Here is a 20,223-nt window from a genome sequence, read left to right as displayed (position 1 = left end):
AGGGAATTTGTGATGGCAGGATATTAGGCTTTTAAAAAGCACTTGTAAAGCAAAACAAAAACAATATTTTGGGTAGAGGAAGAAATAATTAAAAGTTGGTTACTCTGGCTTTTATCTTTGATCTTTAGCACAAGGAACAAGAAAAAGGCACAGGGAGATGTTGGTCCTTCCCTTTGCCCTACCTAGAGGTAACGTGTTGCTTATCACCTTGGGCTAGCCAAAGTCTCACTGACGCATATTACTTTTCTTCCATAAGATATGGTGGAGAACTAACCCATTTACTAGTTCCCTACACTGATTTTTCTTTGAAGTCCTTGTCTCCATAAGATATTACATATGATCATTCTTTATTGCAATGACTCCCTATAGAAAAAAACAAGATAATAAGGTCTACAAGAAGTCCTTGATTCAATCCCTGAATAGAGCTGTGGCAGTATATAGCAGTGCTTAATCAGTATCTAATGAAATAAACAGATGAAATTAGTGGTCAGGAGTCTTGACAAAGCAATGAGAAATTTCATATATATTTAAGATACTCAAGGTTGAGATCATAACGTAGACTGCCTCCATGAAAGAATAAGGACGCCTGCAGATGACATTTTTTTTTTTATGTTTAAACATCCTCCAACATCATAACCTTGACAACCATGATTCTGCTCTTTCATTTTTCCTTTAAATACATGAGAATAACAAGTTTATATTTTTCAGTTTAGGCTGTGCCTGATGTTGGGCCAGAACAGTGATGCTGGCATTCCTTATAGGTACCAGTTTATGTCCTGGATGCTCCACTTTTTAGTTTTTCAAAGATTCATTTATTTTTATTTGAAAAATAAGGTTACAGAGAGAGAATGAAAGGCAGAGAGATTGTCCATCTGGTGGTTCATTCCCCAAAATGCCTTAATGGCTACAGCTGGGCTGATTCAAAGCTGGGGGCCAGGAGCTTCCTCACAGTCACTCACATGGATGCAGGGGCCCAATCACATGGATGCAGGGGCCACCCACAACTGCCTTCCCAGGCCTCTAGCAAGGAGCTGCATTGAAAGCAGAACAGCCAGGACTCAAACTGGTGCCCATGTGGGATGCTGGCACTGTAGGCAGAGATTTAGCTTGCTATGCCACAGTGTCAGTTCCTTTGGCTGCTCTTCTAATCCAGCTCCCAGCTATTGTCCTGGGAAAGACGGGAGAAAATGGGCCAAGTGGTGAGGCTCCTGCAACCATATGGGAGACCTGGATGAAGTCCCCTGGCTACCGGCTTGGGCCTGGGGCAGCCCTGGTAGCTATAGCCATTTGAAGAACGCATTAGTAGATACAGGTTTCCGTTTCTCTCTCCTCATGGTCTTTCAAATAAATAAATCTTTATAAACTTAAATGTATACTGCTTAATACAAAATGCACTTCAGACATGAAATTCTTCTTAAAGCTTTAAGTTGCATATTAAGATAGTCCCAAAAACAACAAAACGAATTTAAAAAATAAACAAAATAATATAGTCCCAACAGTTAATTGGTAGGCACAGGGAAGCTGGGGGGAGAATGGAGATGGTTATATATTTTCTTTTTACTTATTTCCCGCACTTGCTTTTCCATACTTTTTTAATCTTCTCTAATCTCCATCTTTTCTCTTTTTTCCCCATAGTGTTTTGTGCTGTTTTCTTTATTCCTTCTTCTGTATTTTCCTATACTGGTAGCTAATCCACAATTCATGCATAAATATAAAACAATCTTCCTTAATCACTGAAGATTCCACAAAGCAGAGTCCTTCCCAAAGGTAGAACATGAAAATGACCACATGTATAAGGTTTAGCAAATGCACAGGGCAGCTCACTGGTCATGAAAATGCTCATGACTTTTTAGTCTCTGTCTTACCCTCCACTCTGCACACAGAACTCTTTTGACAGGGAATCCTACAATCATCAGACCTTAGAACTAGCCTGGATCTTAGAGATCACCTACTCTAAGAACCTCAATTTACAAAAGAGGAAATAGAGGTCAGGGGAGGTTAAGTGACTTGCAAGGGGTCACAAAATTAATGAGTTGACAGGATGTAGAGATCCACATGTCTTGAGTGCCAGACCAATCCCTCAAGAATGAGTACATAGCACGTTTCACCAAAATCAAAGAAAAGATAACCTATCTATAACAAAGTTTGGAAATTAACTTCAAGTGCTTAAAAGCATAAATCTGTCCACTCCCTAAGATATTTCCAGATATTTTATTTTTTTCAAGTGAGTAAGCATGTGCAGTTAAGGAAAAAAATATACTACAATGTTACACTATTTTTTTAAGTTCTCACAGCCATTTATTTTCTCATATTTAATAGTTTCCCATGTAATATCTTACACACTTGGTGCCTATTCCATTACACTGACCTCTAACATGCCTTTCGGTAATGGAAAGCAGCTGATTTTAATGTGACGCTGCTTTAGTGTGAAGGATGTTAAGGCTGTGTTTGTGTGCAATCAGGTTAAGATTGGCTCCAACAGGAGAAAAAATCCATACATATGTTGAAAAGATCTGAAAAAAAATGCCTGTATTCACAAACTGATTACGACTTACATTTTTGCATGGTTTGTCAAAGCAGATCACTGAAATCAAATCAAGATGTAACATGGGATAAAGTGGTTTTTTTCCCTATTCTTCCATTAATCACCATGACTTATCAAAGAAACTTTTTCCTCCCTCACCTGAGGCAAGGTATGCTACTAGACCAGTAGCTATGCCAATTTTATCAATCGGTGCTCAAATTACAAAATTAATTTTCTAGTTTCATTTCCTACATTTGTAAGTTATTTTACTGCAGAGCAATTCACCATTTATCAATATTAATTCTATTTCATTTATCAAAACAGATCAATATAGTGTTGAAAACATACTTATTTAAAAGCTTAAATAAAAATTGATTCATCAGACTGAAAGGTGTATAAATAGGGATTAGAGTGATAACTGGTCTTTTCTAATGAATTAAATTTGGGAAAACCCAAAACAGAATCCATAGTTGGCTTGTCAAAAAAGACTCATCCCAGTTGATACAGAAATATTTGTATTTAGCATAATTTACATTGCTGGTAAGTCATATTCAATTAAGAGAGTATACTGTCACTGGTAAGCATCAAAAAATGCAAATGGAACATGTATTATGCTTGAAAATCCAGCTGTTATCTAGAAAAATTCTCAAATTAGATTGAGGCTTGGTCAGAATACTTTGGGAGGAAAAGGGACTGGGTTGGCTGTGGGTGCTTGTTTGCTCTCAGAGCATTTTCAGTTTAATTTTTGCTATTAACGTAAACCACAATTGGGGGGTACCATGCTGCTGTTAGAGGAGCTGGGGATAGGCTAGCTACATAAACAATGTGCAACAAAGAAAGTCTTTCTTTCCAACACCTGAATACATCGGGTTTGTTTTTAGGCAGAAGGTTGCAGGTTAAATGCTCTCAGCTATCCCAGAAGTGGCTTATTAGTTTTGTAAGAAAATATTTTCTTATATTTTGACTGAAAAATAACCAGTTGAAGGGAACAAAACCATCCTTGTTAGTGAAAAGTAGACCCAGAAAAAAAAAAAAAACTATTTCAAAGACTCACTAAAGAAAAGCAAAACTAATTCAAGAGGAAAAGCTGCTTTCGTACTTGGAGCTTCTGAATCTGGATCCAATCGTTCTCAAAGGCTAACGGGTCTCCGCGTCTTGAAAGTTTGCCTTTGTCCATGGGTCATAGACATTCCCTATGAGGCAGCATAACATGAAGATCAGCTCTTTTTAAAGCTGATATATATTCTGTTTCTGAGCTAGCGGCCTGAAGCTGAGAAACTGTGAACCCACTGAAAGAATAAAAGCCAACAAATGTTTGGACTATCAACAGATCATGGTAAAGTTTTGATGGTTGCCGTTTTCCAAACACAACTTGTTCCAGCTTTTCTATCTTATGCATCAGACGGTCCCAGCGTGATCTCAGACAACGTAGTAACCCAGTAAATGGCGACAAGCCACCGTGGCTTGAAATGTCACGGTGACAGTTCATGTCACTTTACCGCCCACTGCAGCCCAACACCTTAGCTCTGTCCTCTTCTAATTTATAAATGGGCCTAATCCTGTGATTACAAAATAATGACTGCAAATCACCACAATTACTACAAGAACTTGAATGGACGGACACACACACACCCCAGTAGCTGTTTGCTACAAATTATTATGAAAACAAAGAACAGCAGCTAATTGTGGTAACTTTAAGACGACGTTTATTCCTCCCAGTGTTTGGGCAAGTTTATTTTAACTTGTCAACTTCAACTAGTAATGAGGCAGATGACTACACAGATTCCATGAACCTTCCTAATCTAAACTCTTCCCCGCTGGAACTTGGCTGCTGCCTTCGTAGCAACATCTGCAACGGCCTGATTTCATAAGAACCCACTTCTATGGTACATTGGAAAAACAATATGCACTTTCAGAAAGCTCACTTTAGTAAGCTCATTTATTCTATTCCCCTCTAACTTCAATTTTTAATATTTAGGAAAGTAAGTGAAATAATCTTTCACAGCCTTCACAACACAACAGAGGAATTCCCTTGTAAAGATGGTGCAAGATTCTACTCCTCACCTTTGTGATTCTGAAGTTCCTTTGACACATAATTAATTTGAATTGGAAGGAAATATAGGGAGGACAGGGAGAACTTGGAAAGGAAACAGCGGAGAGTCATGGCCATTCACACCTACCTCCTGGGCAGTGCCTCATGGCCATCTTACATCTCCTGGATTCAGCAATGGTTGGACACGGTATTGTGTCCTTCGCAGGCTTTTTCACAATTTGCCGTGTTCTGGTTTCCAGGCCCCATTTAAATCCACATGTGCGATTATTTCTGCTGCAAGTTCCCCATTCACTCCAATGACCGACTTCACAGCCTTCTAATACAGAATAAGAAAAAGAACACAAACACAGATGACTCTTAGATATCCATTTTGCTCCACTGTCATCAAATTTATGCAGCAACAATTCTCCCCTCCTCCACCTCTTTATGGCAAAGACTGAGCAGCTGAGCAAGGAAGACCACCTGCCTTTGGGGAACGCTTTAAGCCACAGGCATGCATTTCCATGATAAGCAAATTCCACACAAATAATTTAAAACCTGATTTTTTTTTTTCATTTGTCCTCATCTTTTTAAAGAAATACCACTGGTCATTTCTAGAGATACCAAAAGTGTAATCTTTGAACGATTCAACAGCTAAAACCTAAAGTAGAAGACTCTATCATAACACAACTTTCCAGATTAAGCCTGAATGCCTTCTGCCCCCGTAAAGCCACAAATGTGTGTGTTATTTTGGAAACACTTGATGAGCAGGATGGAATTTGTACAGCATTTTCTCCTTTTTTTCACTGGTTCTTTCAATGGTATTTAGAAATGATGTATTTAGTACTCCCTCTATTGGTGTTATACATTTCAACAGCTTAAAAACTAGGTGAACATCATCAGATATTTGGAAAAGCATGTTTATTATAGGAAAGAAAGTTTTATGTCCCCTTTTGTAAGTTTATTTAGTGGAAAGTAGGCACCCTCCCAGGCTCCTGAGGAAGGAGAGCAAGGAGAAAAATAATGAAAGTAGGCAAAATTAAACCTTCCTGTCAATTCTCCATTAAACAGCACTTCCATATACTGAATGATAACTCAGCTCCAAAGCGCCATGTGTGCGAGCACACACACACACAGACACACACAACTAATATTTCACTGTTCTAGATCTCATAGACATCAAAATATTTTTAGGAAGATGGCAAAGATCTAGTAGTATTCACTTTAATCAACAAAAAAAAATTCATTTTTAGGATGAATATATTGGTCATTTCTAATTTAAAGAAACAGGTGTTGAAAATGAGAGTTACATTAAAAACTACTCACCCACACATTCCATGGTTTCATCTAATGGTGCAAAACCATCTGGACATTCGTCAAAGCAGCGGCCTCTATGCAAATAGAAGCCTACTTTGCACTTGGTACAAAAGTCTTTGCTAAAGCAAGAATCACAGTTTTCTATTCTGCATCCTGAAAACAATTTTAGAAAGAAAAAGAAAAAAGTTTCAGTCAAAGAAATTTACTAGTTTGGCAAATAAAATTTTCACAAACTTACAAGTTAGCCAAATTGAAATTCTAGTGGTCAGAGAAATGGGTTCAATGCATTTGTTTCCCAAAGCTGTCTCATTCTAAATCACTCCTATCTCTTCCATCAACGTACCACATCAATAAGCTAAGACAGAATGCCAGTTCAGAACCCTGGGCAGTAAGAGATGCTTCTGAAATATTTGCAACTCCAAATGGGATTACAAAAAAAAAGATTAAAAGGAAGGGGGAAAAACATTTCCACTACAAATAAATTACATTGCTGCCAAAACTAAAATCAGTTCCACCCTTTAAAAGACTGACAATGAAAAACATAATGGAAACACTATCTTCTGTTTAGACATAGTAAGTTAAGAATTTTCATTTTTTAGAATATTTATTTGAAAGATGAAGTGAGAAAGAGACTGAGAGATCTTTCATTCACTGGTTCACTCTTCAAATGGTCACAACAGCCGGGAGCTTCCTCTGGGTCTCCCACAAGTACAGGGACCCAAGGACTTCAGCTATCTTTTTCTGCTGGAAAGAAGCTGGATCAGAAGTGGAACAGCCAGGACACAAACCAGCACCCATGTGGGATGGGTTGTACCACAAGTGGCAGCTTTGCCCACTACACCACAGTGCCAGTCCCAAGAATTTCCATTCTAAAAAAAGTATTTTTAGAAGTATGGTCTCTATAGAGTATTTGTCAATGCCGGCGTCCAGCATTGAGTTGACTTACTTGACTCGGGCAGGAGTAGGAAGGCTACATAAATACCATGCTTTAGGTATTGTTTGTCTCCCAAAGGCTCGGCTAGCTTAGAGTGCTGGTCCTGATGGCGGTTGTAATAAGGTGATGGGACCTCTAAGAATCAGAGCCTAGTGCAAGGTAATTAGGCCATGAGGAGCACTGCTCTTGGAGGAAAATTATTGTACTTTTCAGAGGACGCTGGTTCTATAGAGAGACAATTACCCCAAAATACCAAGACTGGTCCCCACCACTCTTTGCCTTCCTGTGTGTTAGGTGACACCACTTCACATTTGCTCTATGAGTCTCTCAAAGGCTGAACACATGGGCTGCCCAATCTTGGGACTTTCGGCTTCCAAGTTGTTAACAAAAGAAACCACTTGTTAATGTACCCATCCTTGAGGATTTTGCCACAGCAATAAGATTCAGACTGAAGCATTCTGTTGAAAATCTGTGATATTATAAAGCTTTACCTAATTTCCACTATTTCTTCATAATAACCCTACCAGGTGAGTTAATAGCATCTCCATTTTGCAAATATTGGAACCTGAAGCTGTGAAAGCAAGTATCTAAGCTAATAGTGGCTGAGTTAGTCCTTTAAATTCCCATCCCCCAAACTGTCTACCTCCCAAATCCATTCTCCTTTCTCCTTAACTCACTAACTAGAAGCAGTTGAAGGAACAGAAGTGCTTTCTGGTCTGTAAGATCTGGATTTGGGTGCCATCTCTGTCTCACAGCTCCATGTGTATTGATAATTACATGTCTCTCCTGGCACTTACTTCTTCATGCCTAAAAATGGTACATAACTGACCTTACAAGAATATTGTGAAGATTCCTAATATTTGTAAAGTCACTTGTTCATAAAAGATAGTCTACAGATAGAATCCACGTAAATTAGAGATATATTTTTCCAATAAGTCACATATATTACAACAAAGTATAAAGAGAAGCAATAATTTATCGGCTTGTATTCTGGGTAAGCTTCCTGGTAAACCAGAAACATTTGGGCTAGAAACTGCTGGCTACAGGTGAAAATAAATACACTCCAAACTACAAGAAGAAAGAGAAGTCGATGAGATTGGTTAAGTGGAAATTCAGGTTCTTAATAGTGCATCGTAGTACACTATTACTTGTAACATATTTAACTAATGATAATGAAAGAGACAGAAAGCACTATGAAAATTCTGTACAAGCACCTTTCATCATTCGCCAAGACTTCCACACTGTATTTGATCCTTTAAGGATTCTCAAAAAGCTTAAAAGACATTTCCGCAATGGGCTATAAAGTATAACTAAAATATGAAATCACTGGCATTTGGAGAAAATACCAGAAAACAGAGGTAAGGCTAAAGATTCCCCATTAAATATATCACATTATAAATAACAGCGGTTGTCAGACTCCTAAGAAGAGCACGGCAACTCCTTTTCCTGTCATTTTATATTAAACGACCACCATGAAGCAGCTAAGTAAACCTCTCAAATGTTGCCAAAATCATAATCAGAACTCCACGATATGTGGGTTAAAGTCCACAGATAAATTACACCATTGCTCCTTCCTGGGGGAGAGAAATGGTGGGCACAGAAGCAGAGTTTATTGCCCCACAAAAGGTTCAGTTGTTGTCTTAAATGCTGAAACCTGTATTTTAATAAACCAATGGAGTATAGCTGGTCAGCAGCCTCAGAATCATGGGCAAAATACATGACCATTATGTCCACAAATTGTTGGCTTTTCTTGGTACATTTGTTTTAAAAGCAAGCAGTCCTTCCTGTCACAGAGTTATTTGCCAAGAAATAATAAGCATTCCAAAGGAAAAATATAGAACTAGCCAGTGACCAGTCTAACACATTTATATAGAGAGAGGGGTATATACTTTATAAGTCAGCTGTTATGAAATGTGTACTTATGTTTGACTTCTTTTTATATATTATCTGCATGGATAAATAAGCTCTATATCATAAAGTCATGAAAACAAAGGTTTGGAATTTTATAAATGTCTTTTCTGATTTGTTATAGGAGCTCCCTTGATTTCATTTCCCACTCCTGTTACCAGTGGATCGAAGGTAGGACTTCTGAAATGACTCATTCACTGAAAAGTTTCTTAAGATTTCTTCAAGTATAAATCCTGCTAGAACAAAGATCAATGACTTGTTCTCAAATTTAAGTACAATGAAAATATGATATGTTCAAATTACAGAATGACAGCTATTAAAAAGCAGAAAGTGAATTATAAGTAACGATCCAGAAAAACTTGCAAGCCTATGGCCAAGTCAGGTTAAGCTGCAAGACATTTATAGAATGACAAAATAAAAGTGTATACGTGTATTTATATAAAGAAGCTTAGAAGCAAACCTTGGGGGAGTACGATAGTATTTTGAAATATGTTAAAATTTTATTTCTGAATCATATAAACCTTTTATAGTGTAACATTTGTGTAATAAAAACATAACCAAAAGGGTTATTACGATATACATTGTGACACACTTAAGCTTATTTTAAAATTTCACTATAGTAACATTACGAAATAAAACCTTTTTGATTTTAACAGACAAGAATAAACAAAGATCTATTATCCCATCCCAAACTGTTTTCGATTTGGGTACATGAAATTTTATCCTTTATTTAATAATGATGAACCATCTCTTGCCAGTATTCTATATGTTTTCATATGCTCAATGGTGCTTTTCCTCCACTGAAACCATGGAGGAAAAAAACTAAATAAAATATTGTCTATGCAATAAAATATTTTTAGAAGACTCTTATTGATGCCAAGTTGTAACAACTGAAGCTCCGCCGGCCTTCCCGGCTTCAGTCGCTGATTGCCAACGTAAAAACAAAGCAGGTGACTCATGCATTCGGCACCCTGCACTGACAAAATTCATCTGATCACAAACGTCTAGGAGCGCAAAGCCTTGAACAGCTACCAGCTGCATAAAGCTCCCACCCCAGAAGTCTTCACTCCCTGGAAACCTCTTTCACAAGCTGGAGACCCACCTATAGCCCCCTGCTGTTTATCCACTTCTCAAGGAAGTAACACCTCTGCTTTGGGGAAAAAATTCTTTGAAAGGTCTTATAATACTAAACTTTCACCCCTAGCCTGCAGGCCCTCGAGGGCAGGGACAGAAAGTCTGCTTATTACATCATATTTGAATGAGATTCACATCAACTCTACCAACTTATATATAATCAAATTATGATTTATTATTACTTTTTTTGCTGCATCCCATGTGTTTTGATGTCTTTTAATCTGTTTTATTTATTCCAAAGGTATTCTTTTCTCTTGTCGGTTTATAATTGCTTTTAAAGATAGATATTATGGCATTCTCATAAATAAAACTCCCAACAGTACATAAGATTCTCTGTCTCTCGCTCGCTCACTCTCTTGCTCTCTCACTCACACACAAAATTTATTTAAATACAGAAATCCCCTTTTACACCCAACTGGTAGATTAGGCCCACCCCAAAAAGTACCACTGTGTTAACATTTTCTTAAACACACTTTAAGAAAATCTCTATGTATATCTTATAAATAAATGTGTCAGATGCCAGTAACACACCATTGGAACTACACAATAGGTTGCTAAAACTTAGAAAGCCTTTTATGCCTAAGATAATGGGTCTGGTACATCAGAATTTACTTAACATAGGCCTTTCCTATAAAACTGTGCTTTTAGCCCTTGTTCTGAAATGTAAGATCTTAACAGACAACTTACTTGCTGCTAAATTACAGCATCTCCTCAAAAATGTACCCCACCAGATGAGGACTGCCCAAAGTGATTTAAGTAAAATGACTGTCCAAGTTCAACTGTTTCCAAAGGCAGGCCAATGAGGCTGTCATCTGGCAAGGAGGACTCAGCCTGGACAAGAAATAATACAACAGGCTGGTTCCCTTATCCCCTCACACTACTCCAACAAATACCCCTTTCCTACCATATTTAATATAACATTTTAAAAGTTATATTGTAGTCCAGTTCGTTTGTTCAGTCCCAGCAGTCTTGTGTCAGACCCTGTAGATATGACCCCTCAACAGTGGAGCCTTGTCCTGGAGGAAGAGGATTATGTGACACACATAGAGCACCAAGATAAGGCATAGAAGCTATTAGGTGCTTCTCCAGACTCTATTAGACACAGAGAGAAGAGGTGCAATTCTCTTCTGCCTGCCGCCCAAGTATTCCTTTTTCCAGTCAACACAGCACTGAAAACAAAAGATAGTTTTAATACTTGCCAAGTAAATAGACATGAACACCATTTAAAAACTCAGTTTCTGAACCAAGCGTGATGGCCTAGCAGCTAAATCCTCAGTTTGCAAGCACCAGGATCCCCTATGTGTGCCGGTTCATGTCCCAGCTGCTCCACTTCCCCTCCAGCTCCCTGCTTGTGACCTGCAAAAGCGGAAGAGGATGGGCCAAAGCCTTAGGACCATGCACCTGTGTGGAAGACCCAGAAAGAGCTCCTAGGTGCTAGCTTTGGGTTGGCTAAGCTCTGGCCATTGCAGCCATTTGGAGAGTGAGTCAGCAGACAGAAGATCTTTCTGCTTCTCCTCTTTTCTGTAAATCTCACTTTCAGTAAAAATTAATCTTTTTTTAAATCTCAGTTTCTTTGTTTTATACGAAATCACTTTCACAGTCATTGTAAATATTTCTAACAGCAAATAACTATAATCCAACAGTTAAACACCTGAAAACAATTGTAATATAGACTTTAAATCTCAAAGTAAGAATATCTACTGTGCAAATTGGAATCTCAACTGAGGTTTTGGGGTTTTTTTTTGAGTGACACAGCAGAATGTGGCTAAGAGTGGCTACACTCATGGCAAAGGGACAGAGAATCCTCTCTGCGTTTGGGATGGACCCAAGCAGTGGTTGATGGAAGTGGAGGTTATGTGAGGAAAATTTGTCTTGAGTTTTGAGTCTGAGGGTGGGAATAAAGCTTGTTTGTGTGCCTCTTGTATAGTTTTAAGTAGATAATCATTAAAACTAATAAAAAATAAAACTAGATTCAAACTTTTGGGGGGTAATTTTAATTAGCATTGAGTGATCTCCATAGTTTTCCGAATATAAAAGAATCATGAACGAAGTGGGATTTTGCTTCTTTGTCCATTTAGATAGTAAGTGCCCAGAGGGCCTGGCAGAAAAATCAAGGTAACTACAAACCTCAGTGTCTTCTGAATTCAGAAGGGTTAGGTACACAGGTAGACAATTAAGCCCTAGCATGATTACTCTAAACTAGAAGTATATATCACATTTATCGAATAAGTGCAAACAACCGTTCTGTTAAGGTTAATCTACCTTAATGCAGGTATACTGCTGGAGGCCCAACACTCTAAGGAATAATATTTAGAGGGAAAGGAGCTATGATGAACCAAGTAAATGGAAAAAAAAAAGTGGAGAAGAAGATGAACAAAGAAGCCACAGATCACAGCAGTATCCTTGCTCCCTGTGGTCCAACAGCGCTCACAGGGCACTAAGATTCCAGGGTTTACCTTGCTTCTCTCCACCTCTATTTGGATGGAAAAAACACACATCATTAAATTATGTGTTTTATTTATTCAATGGGTAGAGACAGACACAGATGCTCATTCTCTGATTCAGTGCCTCATATGCCCATAATATCAGAAGTTGGGCCAGGCCAAAGCCAAACCTAGGAATTCAATTTTGTCTCCCATGTGAGAGACAGAGACTGAAGCATTCAAACAAATCACCTGCACCCCTCCCAGTTCTGCAGCAGCATGAAGCTGCGAGCAGGAGCAGAGCTGGGAACTGACCCCACGTACTCCAATGTCAGAGGAAGGCTTCCTGAGCGGCATCTTCACCATGACACCAAACTACTTCTCTCCCCATCTTGTGATGAATACACCAGCATGGCAAATCATATAAACAGGAAATGAAAACCTCAATCTAAAAGCCAAAGGAATTCCACATAGATTAAATTCGACTATGAAAGTGTAATTCTGTGTATTACAATTATTGAAGATAAGGAGAAACTCAGTGAGGTAGAGGGCCTTAAACATGCAACAAGAATCCATTTTTTCTCTCTCTCAGCGAGCATCAAAGCTGGACCATGATAAGCATATCAGGAAATCTGGTTGCTGCTTGCTTTTCAACTGCTGCTTGTTTTTTATTTGGTTTTTTTTAAAATTTTTCCAATCTAGCATCTCTATTTAGAATAAGATGGACCACTGATCCCTATGGGGGGCACTTAATCCCCAGGTTGCAATCACCAGGGTCAAATAATATCAAGCCAACCCACTGAAGCTTCTCTATTCATTGTGTAATAAAATTTGAGGAGAAATTAAATGGATGGGTGGTTCCAATAAACATTCAAAATTAGACTTTTAGCAATTTTTCTCATAGAAGTTTCTTAACTGTGTAACTCAATATGAAGTTTCCTAAAATTGTCTGAATAGTTTCAGGCTTCTGTAACTGCAAATATTTCAAATAGATCATTCCTTCTGCAAACTTGAAATGCCTTGTAAAATAAAGTTTTTCAGTTTTTATGTTATCCAAACCATACTTTTCTGGTATGTACTAATGCAAGAATCCCACTAGAGTTCAAACTGGTGGAAATATGACCTAAAAGCTGAAATTACCATGTTGCTCATACAGTTTCATTACTCACAGTTCATTAGGAGTTATAGTAGTTCAATCTAAAGACATAAATGACAAATGCAGAGGTTTTAGAACTTCAGTGTTTCATACAGACAACTAAGCTATGGTGCAGAAAGCCAGTATGACTAAGTTAACAGAAGTCCTGGTGTTAAAGTCTATGTCAGGCCCTCTAGAATGGATTCAAGTCAAGATTGACTCTATTAGTGGGAATACTTAGCATAGATGAAATACAACTGTGGCAAATGCAATGAAGAACACCAGCATAAATGAGGCAGGCTAGAAGAACTACTTTAACAACACAGTGGCCACTCCACTATTACAATAGTGAGCAGATCAGAGGTTGGTCACAATCTTGACCCACTTCCTATGCATGACCTTGGCAATTCAGCAAAGTTCTCTTTTCTGTAACATCCTTATCTATGAACATGAAGTCCATCTCTAATCTCTGAGCTCTTGAAAGGATCCAGGGGGCTACATGAATGCAAGCACCTCAGAACAGTATCTGTTGAGCAATGATTGATCCAGGTATGTGAGCTACTATGATCATAAAAATTTACTAACCAGTACAAAGGAAGATGATAGGACAAGACAATGGAAGGGAATTCAAACAAAACAGGATACTCCATATGGAGAAACATTTCAATTTTTACATAATTTTAATCTAAACCCATGCATTACACACACTGCTGAAAGGAAGGGCATTATCCAAAGACCACTCTCTACACTAAATGTAGTGATGGGCCCTGCTGACATTATACAGCTGAGCAAATTAATTATAATAACTTGTTGAGTGCCTGTATGGCAAGCCATCTGCTTCAAACACTGCCATCCAAGCATCAGGAAACTGAAATACATAGACAGTTTGACCCAAGTGAGGTTTGGAGTCTATACCTTCACATCAGATAAGAGTAAAAATATTAACTTATCCTATCTGAGCCCAGGTTACTGATTTTAGATCTCAAGCTTTAATTATGTATTAAGTAAACTACTTCGAAGGTTTTTATTTTATTCCATGGTACCCTTTAAACTTCTGGGTATATTCAAGCTGTCAAAAACAATTTTTCTCCCAGTTCATTTTGACGAAGTTTTGTAACAGTTCATCTTAAAAAAACCCCAAACTTTGGAAATATGTTGGTAGCTTCACTGGAATATTTGAATGTTTAAATATTCTATCTTGCCCACCCACACACACACACACCAACAAAGAAACATTGAGGCTTGTGTAAAATTATGTGGTCAAATAATGAGGAACTATAAAAATGTTGGCTTTATTTCTCATGTGTTCAAGTGATGCATACTTGAAATCATTCTCAAAACATTCGAAATTAAAACTTCAACACATTTGATGGGAACATAATTGTCAAGCATTTAAAGGGAGTTAAAGTGCTTTGTTTTCATTTGAGGGGAGTGGAAGGAAGACCATCCCTCAAAATAAAATAGAAAAAAACTTTCTAGCAATGAAAAAACTCTAAAAATTGTAAACCAGATGAGTATCACAGATCAGATTTTAAATTCTTTTCAGTAGATCTCTGCTCTTGATGAGTCCTTGTGCTTTTCCCTTTTTGCTAACTTGTCACCCTTTCACAGAAAGGTGGGACCATGGCAGATCGATCAACCTCAGATCTGAGTCATTGCTGGATCTTCTCCAAAGTTAGAAAAGGCAAATGTCCCCACTCAACTAACTCATAAAGTATATGCAAGCTAATGTCTACCTCGTCCTCTCAATATCTGTCCAAGGAAAATAAGAATTTCTTAACCCCTTCACACTCCAAATAGGCCAGAGCAAGCTTTCCTGTAAAAGGCCACATAGCAAACACTGTAGGTCTTTGCCTAAACTACTTTACCTCTACCATAGCACAAGGCATCTACAGACAACACATGAATGGTTAAGTGTGGCTCATTTCCAATAAACTTTATTGCCACTAAAATTTGCTGTTAATATAATTTTCATGTGTCACAAGATATTGTGCTTCTTCTATGTTTTGCCCCAACTACTTGGACATCTAAAAGCTATTCATAGTTCCAGGGCCTTGCTGAAAAGACAGCAAGCAAGATTTTACTCTTGGATCTTTATTCGCTGATCCCTGAGCAAAAGAATAAATGAAATCTATGGAGCATCACAAACACAAAAACAGAAGGAAAAAAAGGGGGAGCAGATGTCATTTGAAAATATCAAATGGTAGCATTCAAGTTTGAGGAAATGTGGTTGGTATCTTTCATCATCTGGTCATACACATCAGATATTTCAGATGAGCCCTAATTTTCTTGGCATGGTAACATTATTACTTCAATATTTTACTATTACATTGAGAAATCAGAAAATAGATCTCCTGAGTAATTATCAATGTGTTTAAAAATTCCATCTTATTTTAATAAATTTATAATTCCTTGCTTCCTATCTTATTGTGAATTAAAAAACTAGTCAAAGAGAAAAAACAATCATACAAAACAAACAGCTGAAACTAACATAAAATGTATACCTAGTTTTGGGGCTTACTACCTCATTGGCTCTGTTTGTGAAGGTAGCTTGACTCCCAATCTTGTTTGATGTTAAAAGTAGACGGAACCTCAGCTGTGTCACGTAGAAGAAGCCAATCCTTGAACCACTCAATGGACCTCTCAGAATTCATCTGCTACCTGTTGTGTGAGAGGGAAACCAAGACTGTCCTCATAGCACTGACTGTAGGAAATGAAAATATTTGGCCTCCGAAGCATTCAGATGAAAGCATCATAAAAATTAAAGTGCTAGGTTGGGTGCAGTAGCCTACTGGGTAAAGTCTCGCCTTTCATGCTCTGGGATCCCATATGACCATCATTTTGTGTCCTGGCTTCTCCACTTCCCATCCAGCTCCCTCCCTGACTGTGGCCTGGGAAAGTGGTAGAGAGTCAAAGCTTTGAGACCAGGTACCCAAGTGAGAGATCCAGAAAAAGCTACTGACTCCTGGCTTCGGATCAGCTCAGCCCCAGCCACTGCCACCACTTGGGGGCAGCAGACAGAAGATCTATCTATTTCCCACTCTCTGTAGATCTGTCTTTCCAATAAAAATAAATCTGAAAAAAAAAAGTGCAGGGGCCAGTTTTGTAACACAGCAGATTAAAACTGCCACTTATAACACCAGCATTCCATTTAGGCACAAATTGGAATTTGCCTGGGAAAGCATTCGCAGATGGCTCAATTGCTTGTGTTCCTGTCACCAACATAGGAATGAACTCCCAAGCTCCTGGCTTCTGCCTTGTCCAGCCCCAAACTTTCCAGCCATTTCAGGAATGAACCAGAAGATGGATGATCTCAATCTTCTACATCTCTTCAATGCTGTCTTATAATATAAGACTTAATGAAGTGCTAAGTAGAGCCTTACTTACAAATTAGCATCTGACATTACATTAGAATGAAGTTGCCCAACTTGATTCTATATATAAATAATAAGCTTATGCAACAGAACTACTCAGCCCACAAAACACTTATATACAGCACATACAAAATCACAAGATCAATATTATAAAAAGAAATTGCCAACACTTTTAGTCTTTTCCTGAGGTATTTTTAGACTGAGTTATTAAGATGGTATTATTTCAGTGTATTAAGTACTTTGTCTACACTTGCAAAGCTGTTAACTACCAAGAATCAAATGAGAACCCATACTCCTTGTTCCTTTAAAAATGCACTTTACCCCAAACTGACTTCTTTAGAGGATAAAATTGAATGTGTTGAAATCCTTACCTGGATTGGCTGAGAATTCACTAAAAAGCATATAAGGAAATTGAGATTTTTTATAATATTCTGGTTTACCATTATTCATAATAATTTTGCCTATAACACATGATTTATTCATTTAAAGAATAGTATAATGAACAGAGAATTCCACTAGACTCCATTTCTGATACTTGAAGGTTACCCTTGTACTAACTTTTAATTTTGGAGAAATGCTTCCCTTAACAGCCTGAGTATTTGTTGGAGATAGGAAAGTGAAAATAAGGTAGAAAAAGAAAGGAGAGGAACAAAGAAGGAAGGGAAAGACGAGAATGAAAAACAATTCTGTCTCAGTCTCATCCAGATCTAGAGCTGTAATATCTGATTTGAGAGAATCCCCACTGCACCCAGCACAGTAGCCTCTTGGCAAAACGCTTGCCTTCCTTGCACTGGAATCCCACATGGGCACTGGTTCTAATCCCGGCTGCTATCTCCCCATCCAGCTCCCTGACTGTGTCCTGGAAAAGCAATAGAGGATGGCCCAAAGCTTTGGGACCCTACACCTGCGTGGGAGACCCAGAAGAAGCTCCTAACTCCTGGCTTTGGATCAACAAGGCTCTGGCTATTGCGTCTACTTGGGGAGTTAAAAAGTTGACGGAAGATCGTTGTCTCTCCTCCTTTCTCATAAATCTACCTATCCAATAAAAATAAATAAATCTTTAAAAAAAGAGATAATCTGCTGTATAATTGGGGACATGAAGATTATAAATACACAGAAAGACTTAAAAACATAATAAAAACTCCCTTTTTAGAAATATTTGACACATGAAGTTATTACCTATTTTCTTTATCACAGTACAACAAACGAGAGCTCATCTTCATTTGAACTTGATCTACACAATGAAGAGATTTTGAGGGCTGGCATTGTAGCATTGCAGGTGAAGCCACTGCCTATCATGCCAGCATCCCACATATGCACCAGTTCAAGTCCCAGTTCTTCATCAGGCAATAAGCTCTCTGCTAATGTTCCAAATGCTTGGGCCTGTGCTACCCACATAGAATACCCAAATGGAGTTCTTGGCTGAAGTGTGCCTGAGCCCTTAGCCGTGGTGACCATCCAGGGTTTGAAACAGCAAATGGAAGATCTCACTGTATATATTTCCCTCTCTGAGAATAGAGATGTTATACTATGAACTGTCTCCTGTGAAATATAAAGCAATCACCTATCACTGTCTGTTTGTCCATTGAAAAAAATAATAAAGATACCAAAAAGGCAGCTACATGATATCACAGCCTACCACACACACAGGAGATTCTTAGACAATACATATTAAACATGTTTTCAAGAAATCCACTGATTGTCACACGATCAGAAAGGCTAAAGACAATAATTATAAATAGCTTCATTAAATACAAAAATGACCTCAGTTTATAAGGTATCTTTTTTGCAAATGTGTAAAGTGATCCCTTTTAAATCAAAACTGTGAAACACATCCTGTGAAACACACTGTCCAGCAACAAAGAACTTCTGATGTCCTTGGTGACAAACATTTCAGGATTCAACCTGCTGCAAAGCAGTCGAGGACTATGAGTAAGCCATTTATCTTTGCTAGGCCTAAGTTTACTTGCCTGCCATACTTAAAGCATGATGGAGCCTTTCTCTCCTTGTTTTGGGGTCCCTGTGCAGCCTGAGGAATCCTAAAAAGCTAATATGTATGGGCCCAATGTGATAGCCTAGTGGCTAAAGCCCTCACATTGTATGCACTGGGATCCCATATGGGCTCAAGTTCATGTCCTGGGGGCTCTGCTTCCCATCTAGCTCCCTGTTTGTGGTCTGGGAAAGCAGTCAAGGATGACCAAAACTTTGGGACCCTGCACCCACATGGGAGACCTGGAAGAGGCTCCTGGCTCCTAACTTTGGATTGGAACATGGGGACTGGTTCTAGTAGCTTTTGCAGCTACTTGGGCATTGAATCAATGGATGGAAAATCTTTCTCTGTCTCAACTCCTCTCTGTATATCTGACTTTCCAATAATACTTTAAAAATAAAGACTTTTGTAAAAGAATAAAAAAGCTAATATGTCAAGAGCATCTATGAGATGTCAAAGCCCTTGACTGGTGGAACCCAATTAAACTATGAACTTTTTGACACCAAATTTTGGATACAATCCCATAAACTAAAAACAAATGATAATTTGGGACCAGTGCAGCAGCATAGCAAACTAAGCTTCTACTTGCCACACTGGTATCTCATATGGGCAGCAGTTCAAATCCTGGCTGCCCCACTTCCACTTCAGCTTATGTCCTGTGAAAGTAGAGGAGGCTGGGACAAGTCCTTGGGCCCTTGCAACCATGTGAGAGACCCAGAGGAAGCTCCTAGCTCACAGCTTCAGACTGGTCCAACTCCAGCCATTACAGTCACTTAGGGGAGTGAACCAGAAAATGCAAGATCTCCACGTGTTTCTCTTTCTCTGTTTAACTCTGCAATTCAAATAAAAATAAGTCTTTTAAAACAAAACTTTGAAAACTAATTGACAATTTAATCCCAGACATAGGTACTATAGGCAGTGACTTGCATAACTAGGTTTTATTCAGAAGAGAGTGTGAACAACTGAAGAGACTCTGCATATAAATGGGATCTCAGTTATCTTCTAATTAGGACTCTCTAGGACCATTTCCACAGTTCCTCTAAAGAACAATTCATTGATGATACCCAGTCATGACCACGGTGCTACTCAGCCAGTAGCAACACTTTACCTAATACTTCCGGGCATACAGTTTTCTCCAATCATCGGAAATATGATAACCAAATGCAAATGTCCTGCAGACTGACCTGTAGGACATGGTATCTTTGAAGAAAGACACCAGCACAAAAGAGTCTATAACTAGCCACAGGTTAACACGGGATATGGAAAGGGACAACTGCTTCACCACAATGTCCTCACATGCTGAGAATGGACCAAAACGTGTCTTTCGCTAGAGTCATCGATTCCACATCTGTAGGTCATCCTCATTACACTCTGGTAGTGCTTCTCAAAGTGCAGCCACCGAGCTTCCCTACCAGCATTGCTCAGAATATTTTAACAGGTCACTGGATGCCT

At 38.5% G+C, this 20,223-nt stretch overlaps 1 protein-coding gene across 4 annotated transcripts in view; it reads right to left on the bottom strand.

The window, feature by feature from the left end:
• RSPO2 (R-spondin 2) overlaps window positions 1-20,223 on the bottom strand; it is a 168,880-nt gene that overhangs the window by 47,024 nt on the left and 101,633 nt on the right. For 3 of the 4 annotated variants that reach the window (XM_040979476.1, XM_040979475.1, XM_040979477.1), the window contains 2 exons: window positions 5,883-6,026; window positions 4,705-4,893 (listed from right to left, as the gene is read on the bottom strand). In XM_040979476.1, coding sequence (XP_040835410.1) covers window positions 4,705-4,893; window positions 5,883-6,026 — 333 coding nt within the window. The remainder of the gene's footprint in view (window positions 1-4,704; window positions 4,894-5,882; window positions 6,027-20,223) is intronic. The other variant, XM_040979478.1, reaches the window with a different exon arrangement.

This window comes from Ochotona curzoniae, unplaced genomic scaffold, assembly GCF_017591425.1.
Source record: "Ochotona curzoniae isolate NIBS_2020 unplaced genomic scaffold, NIBS_Ocur_1.0 contig_3190, whole genome shotgun sequence".
Classification (NCBI taxonomy): Eukaryota; Metazoa; Chordata; class Mammalia; order Lagomorpha; family Ochotonidae; genus Ochotona; species Ochotona curzoniae.
Note: the sequence above shows the minus strand (reverse complement) of the source record. Positions and strands in the feature narration are given on the sequence as shown.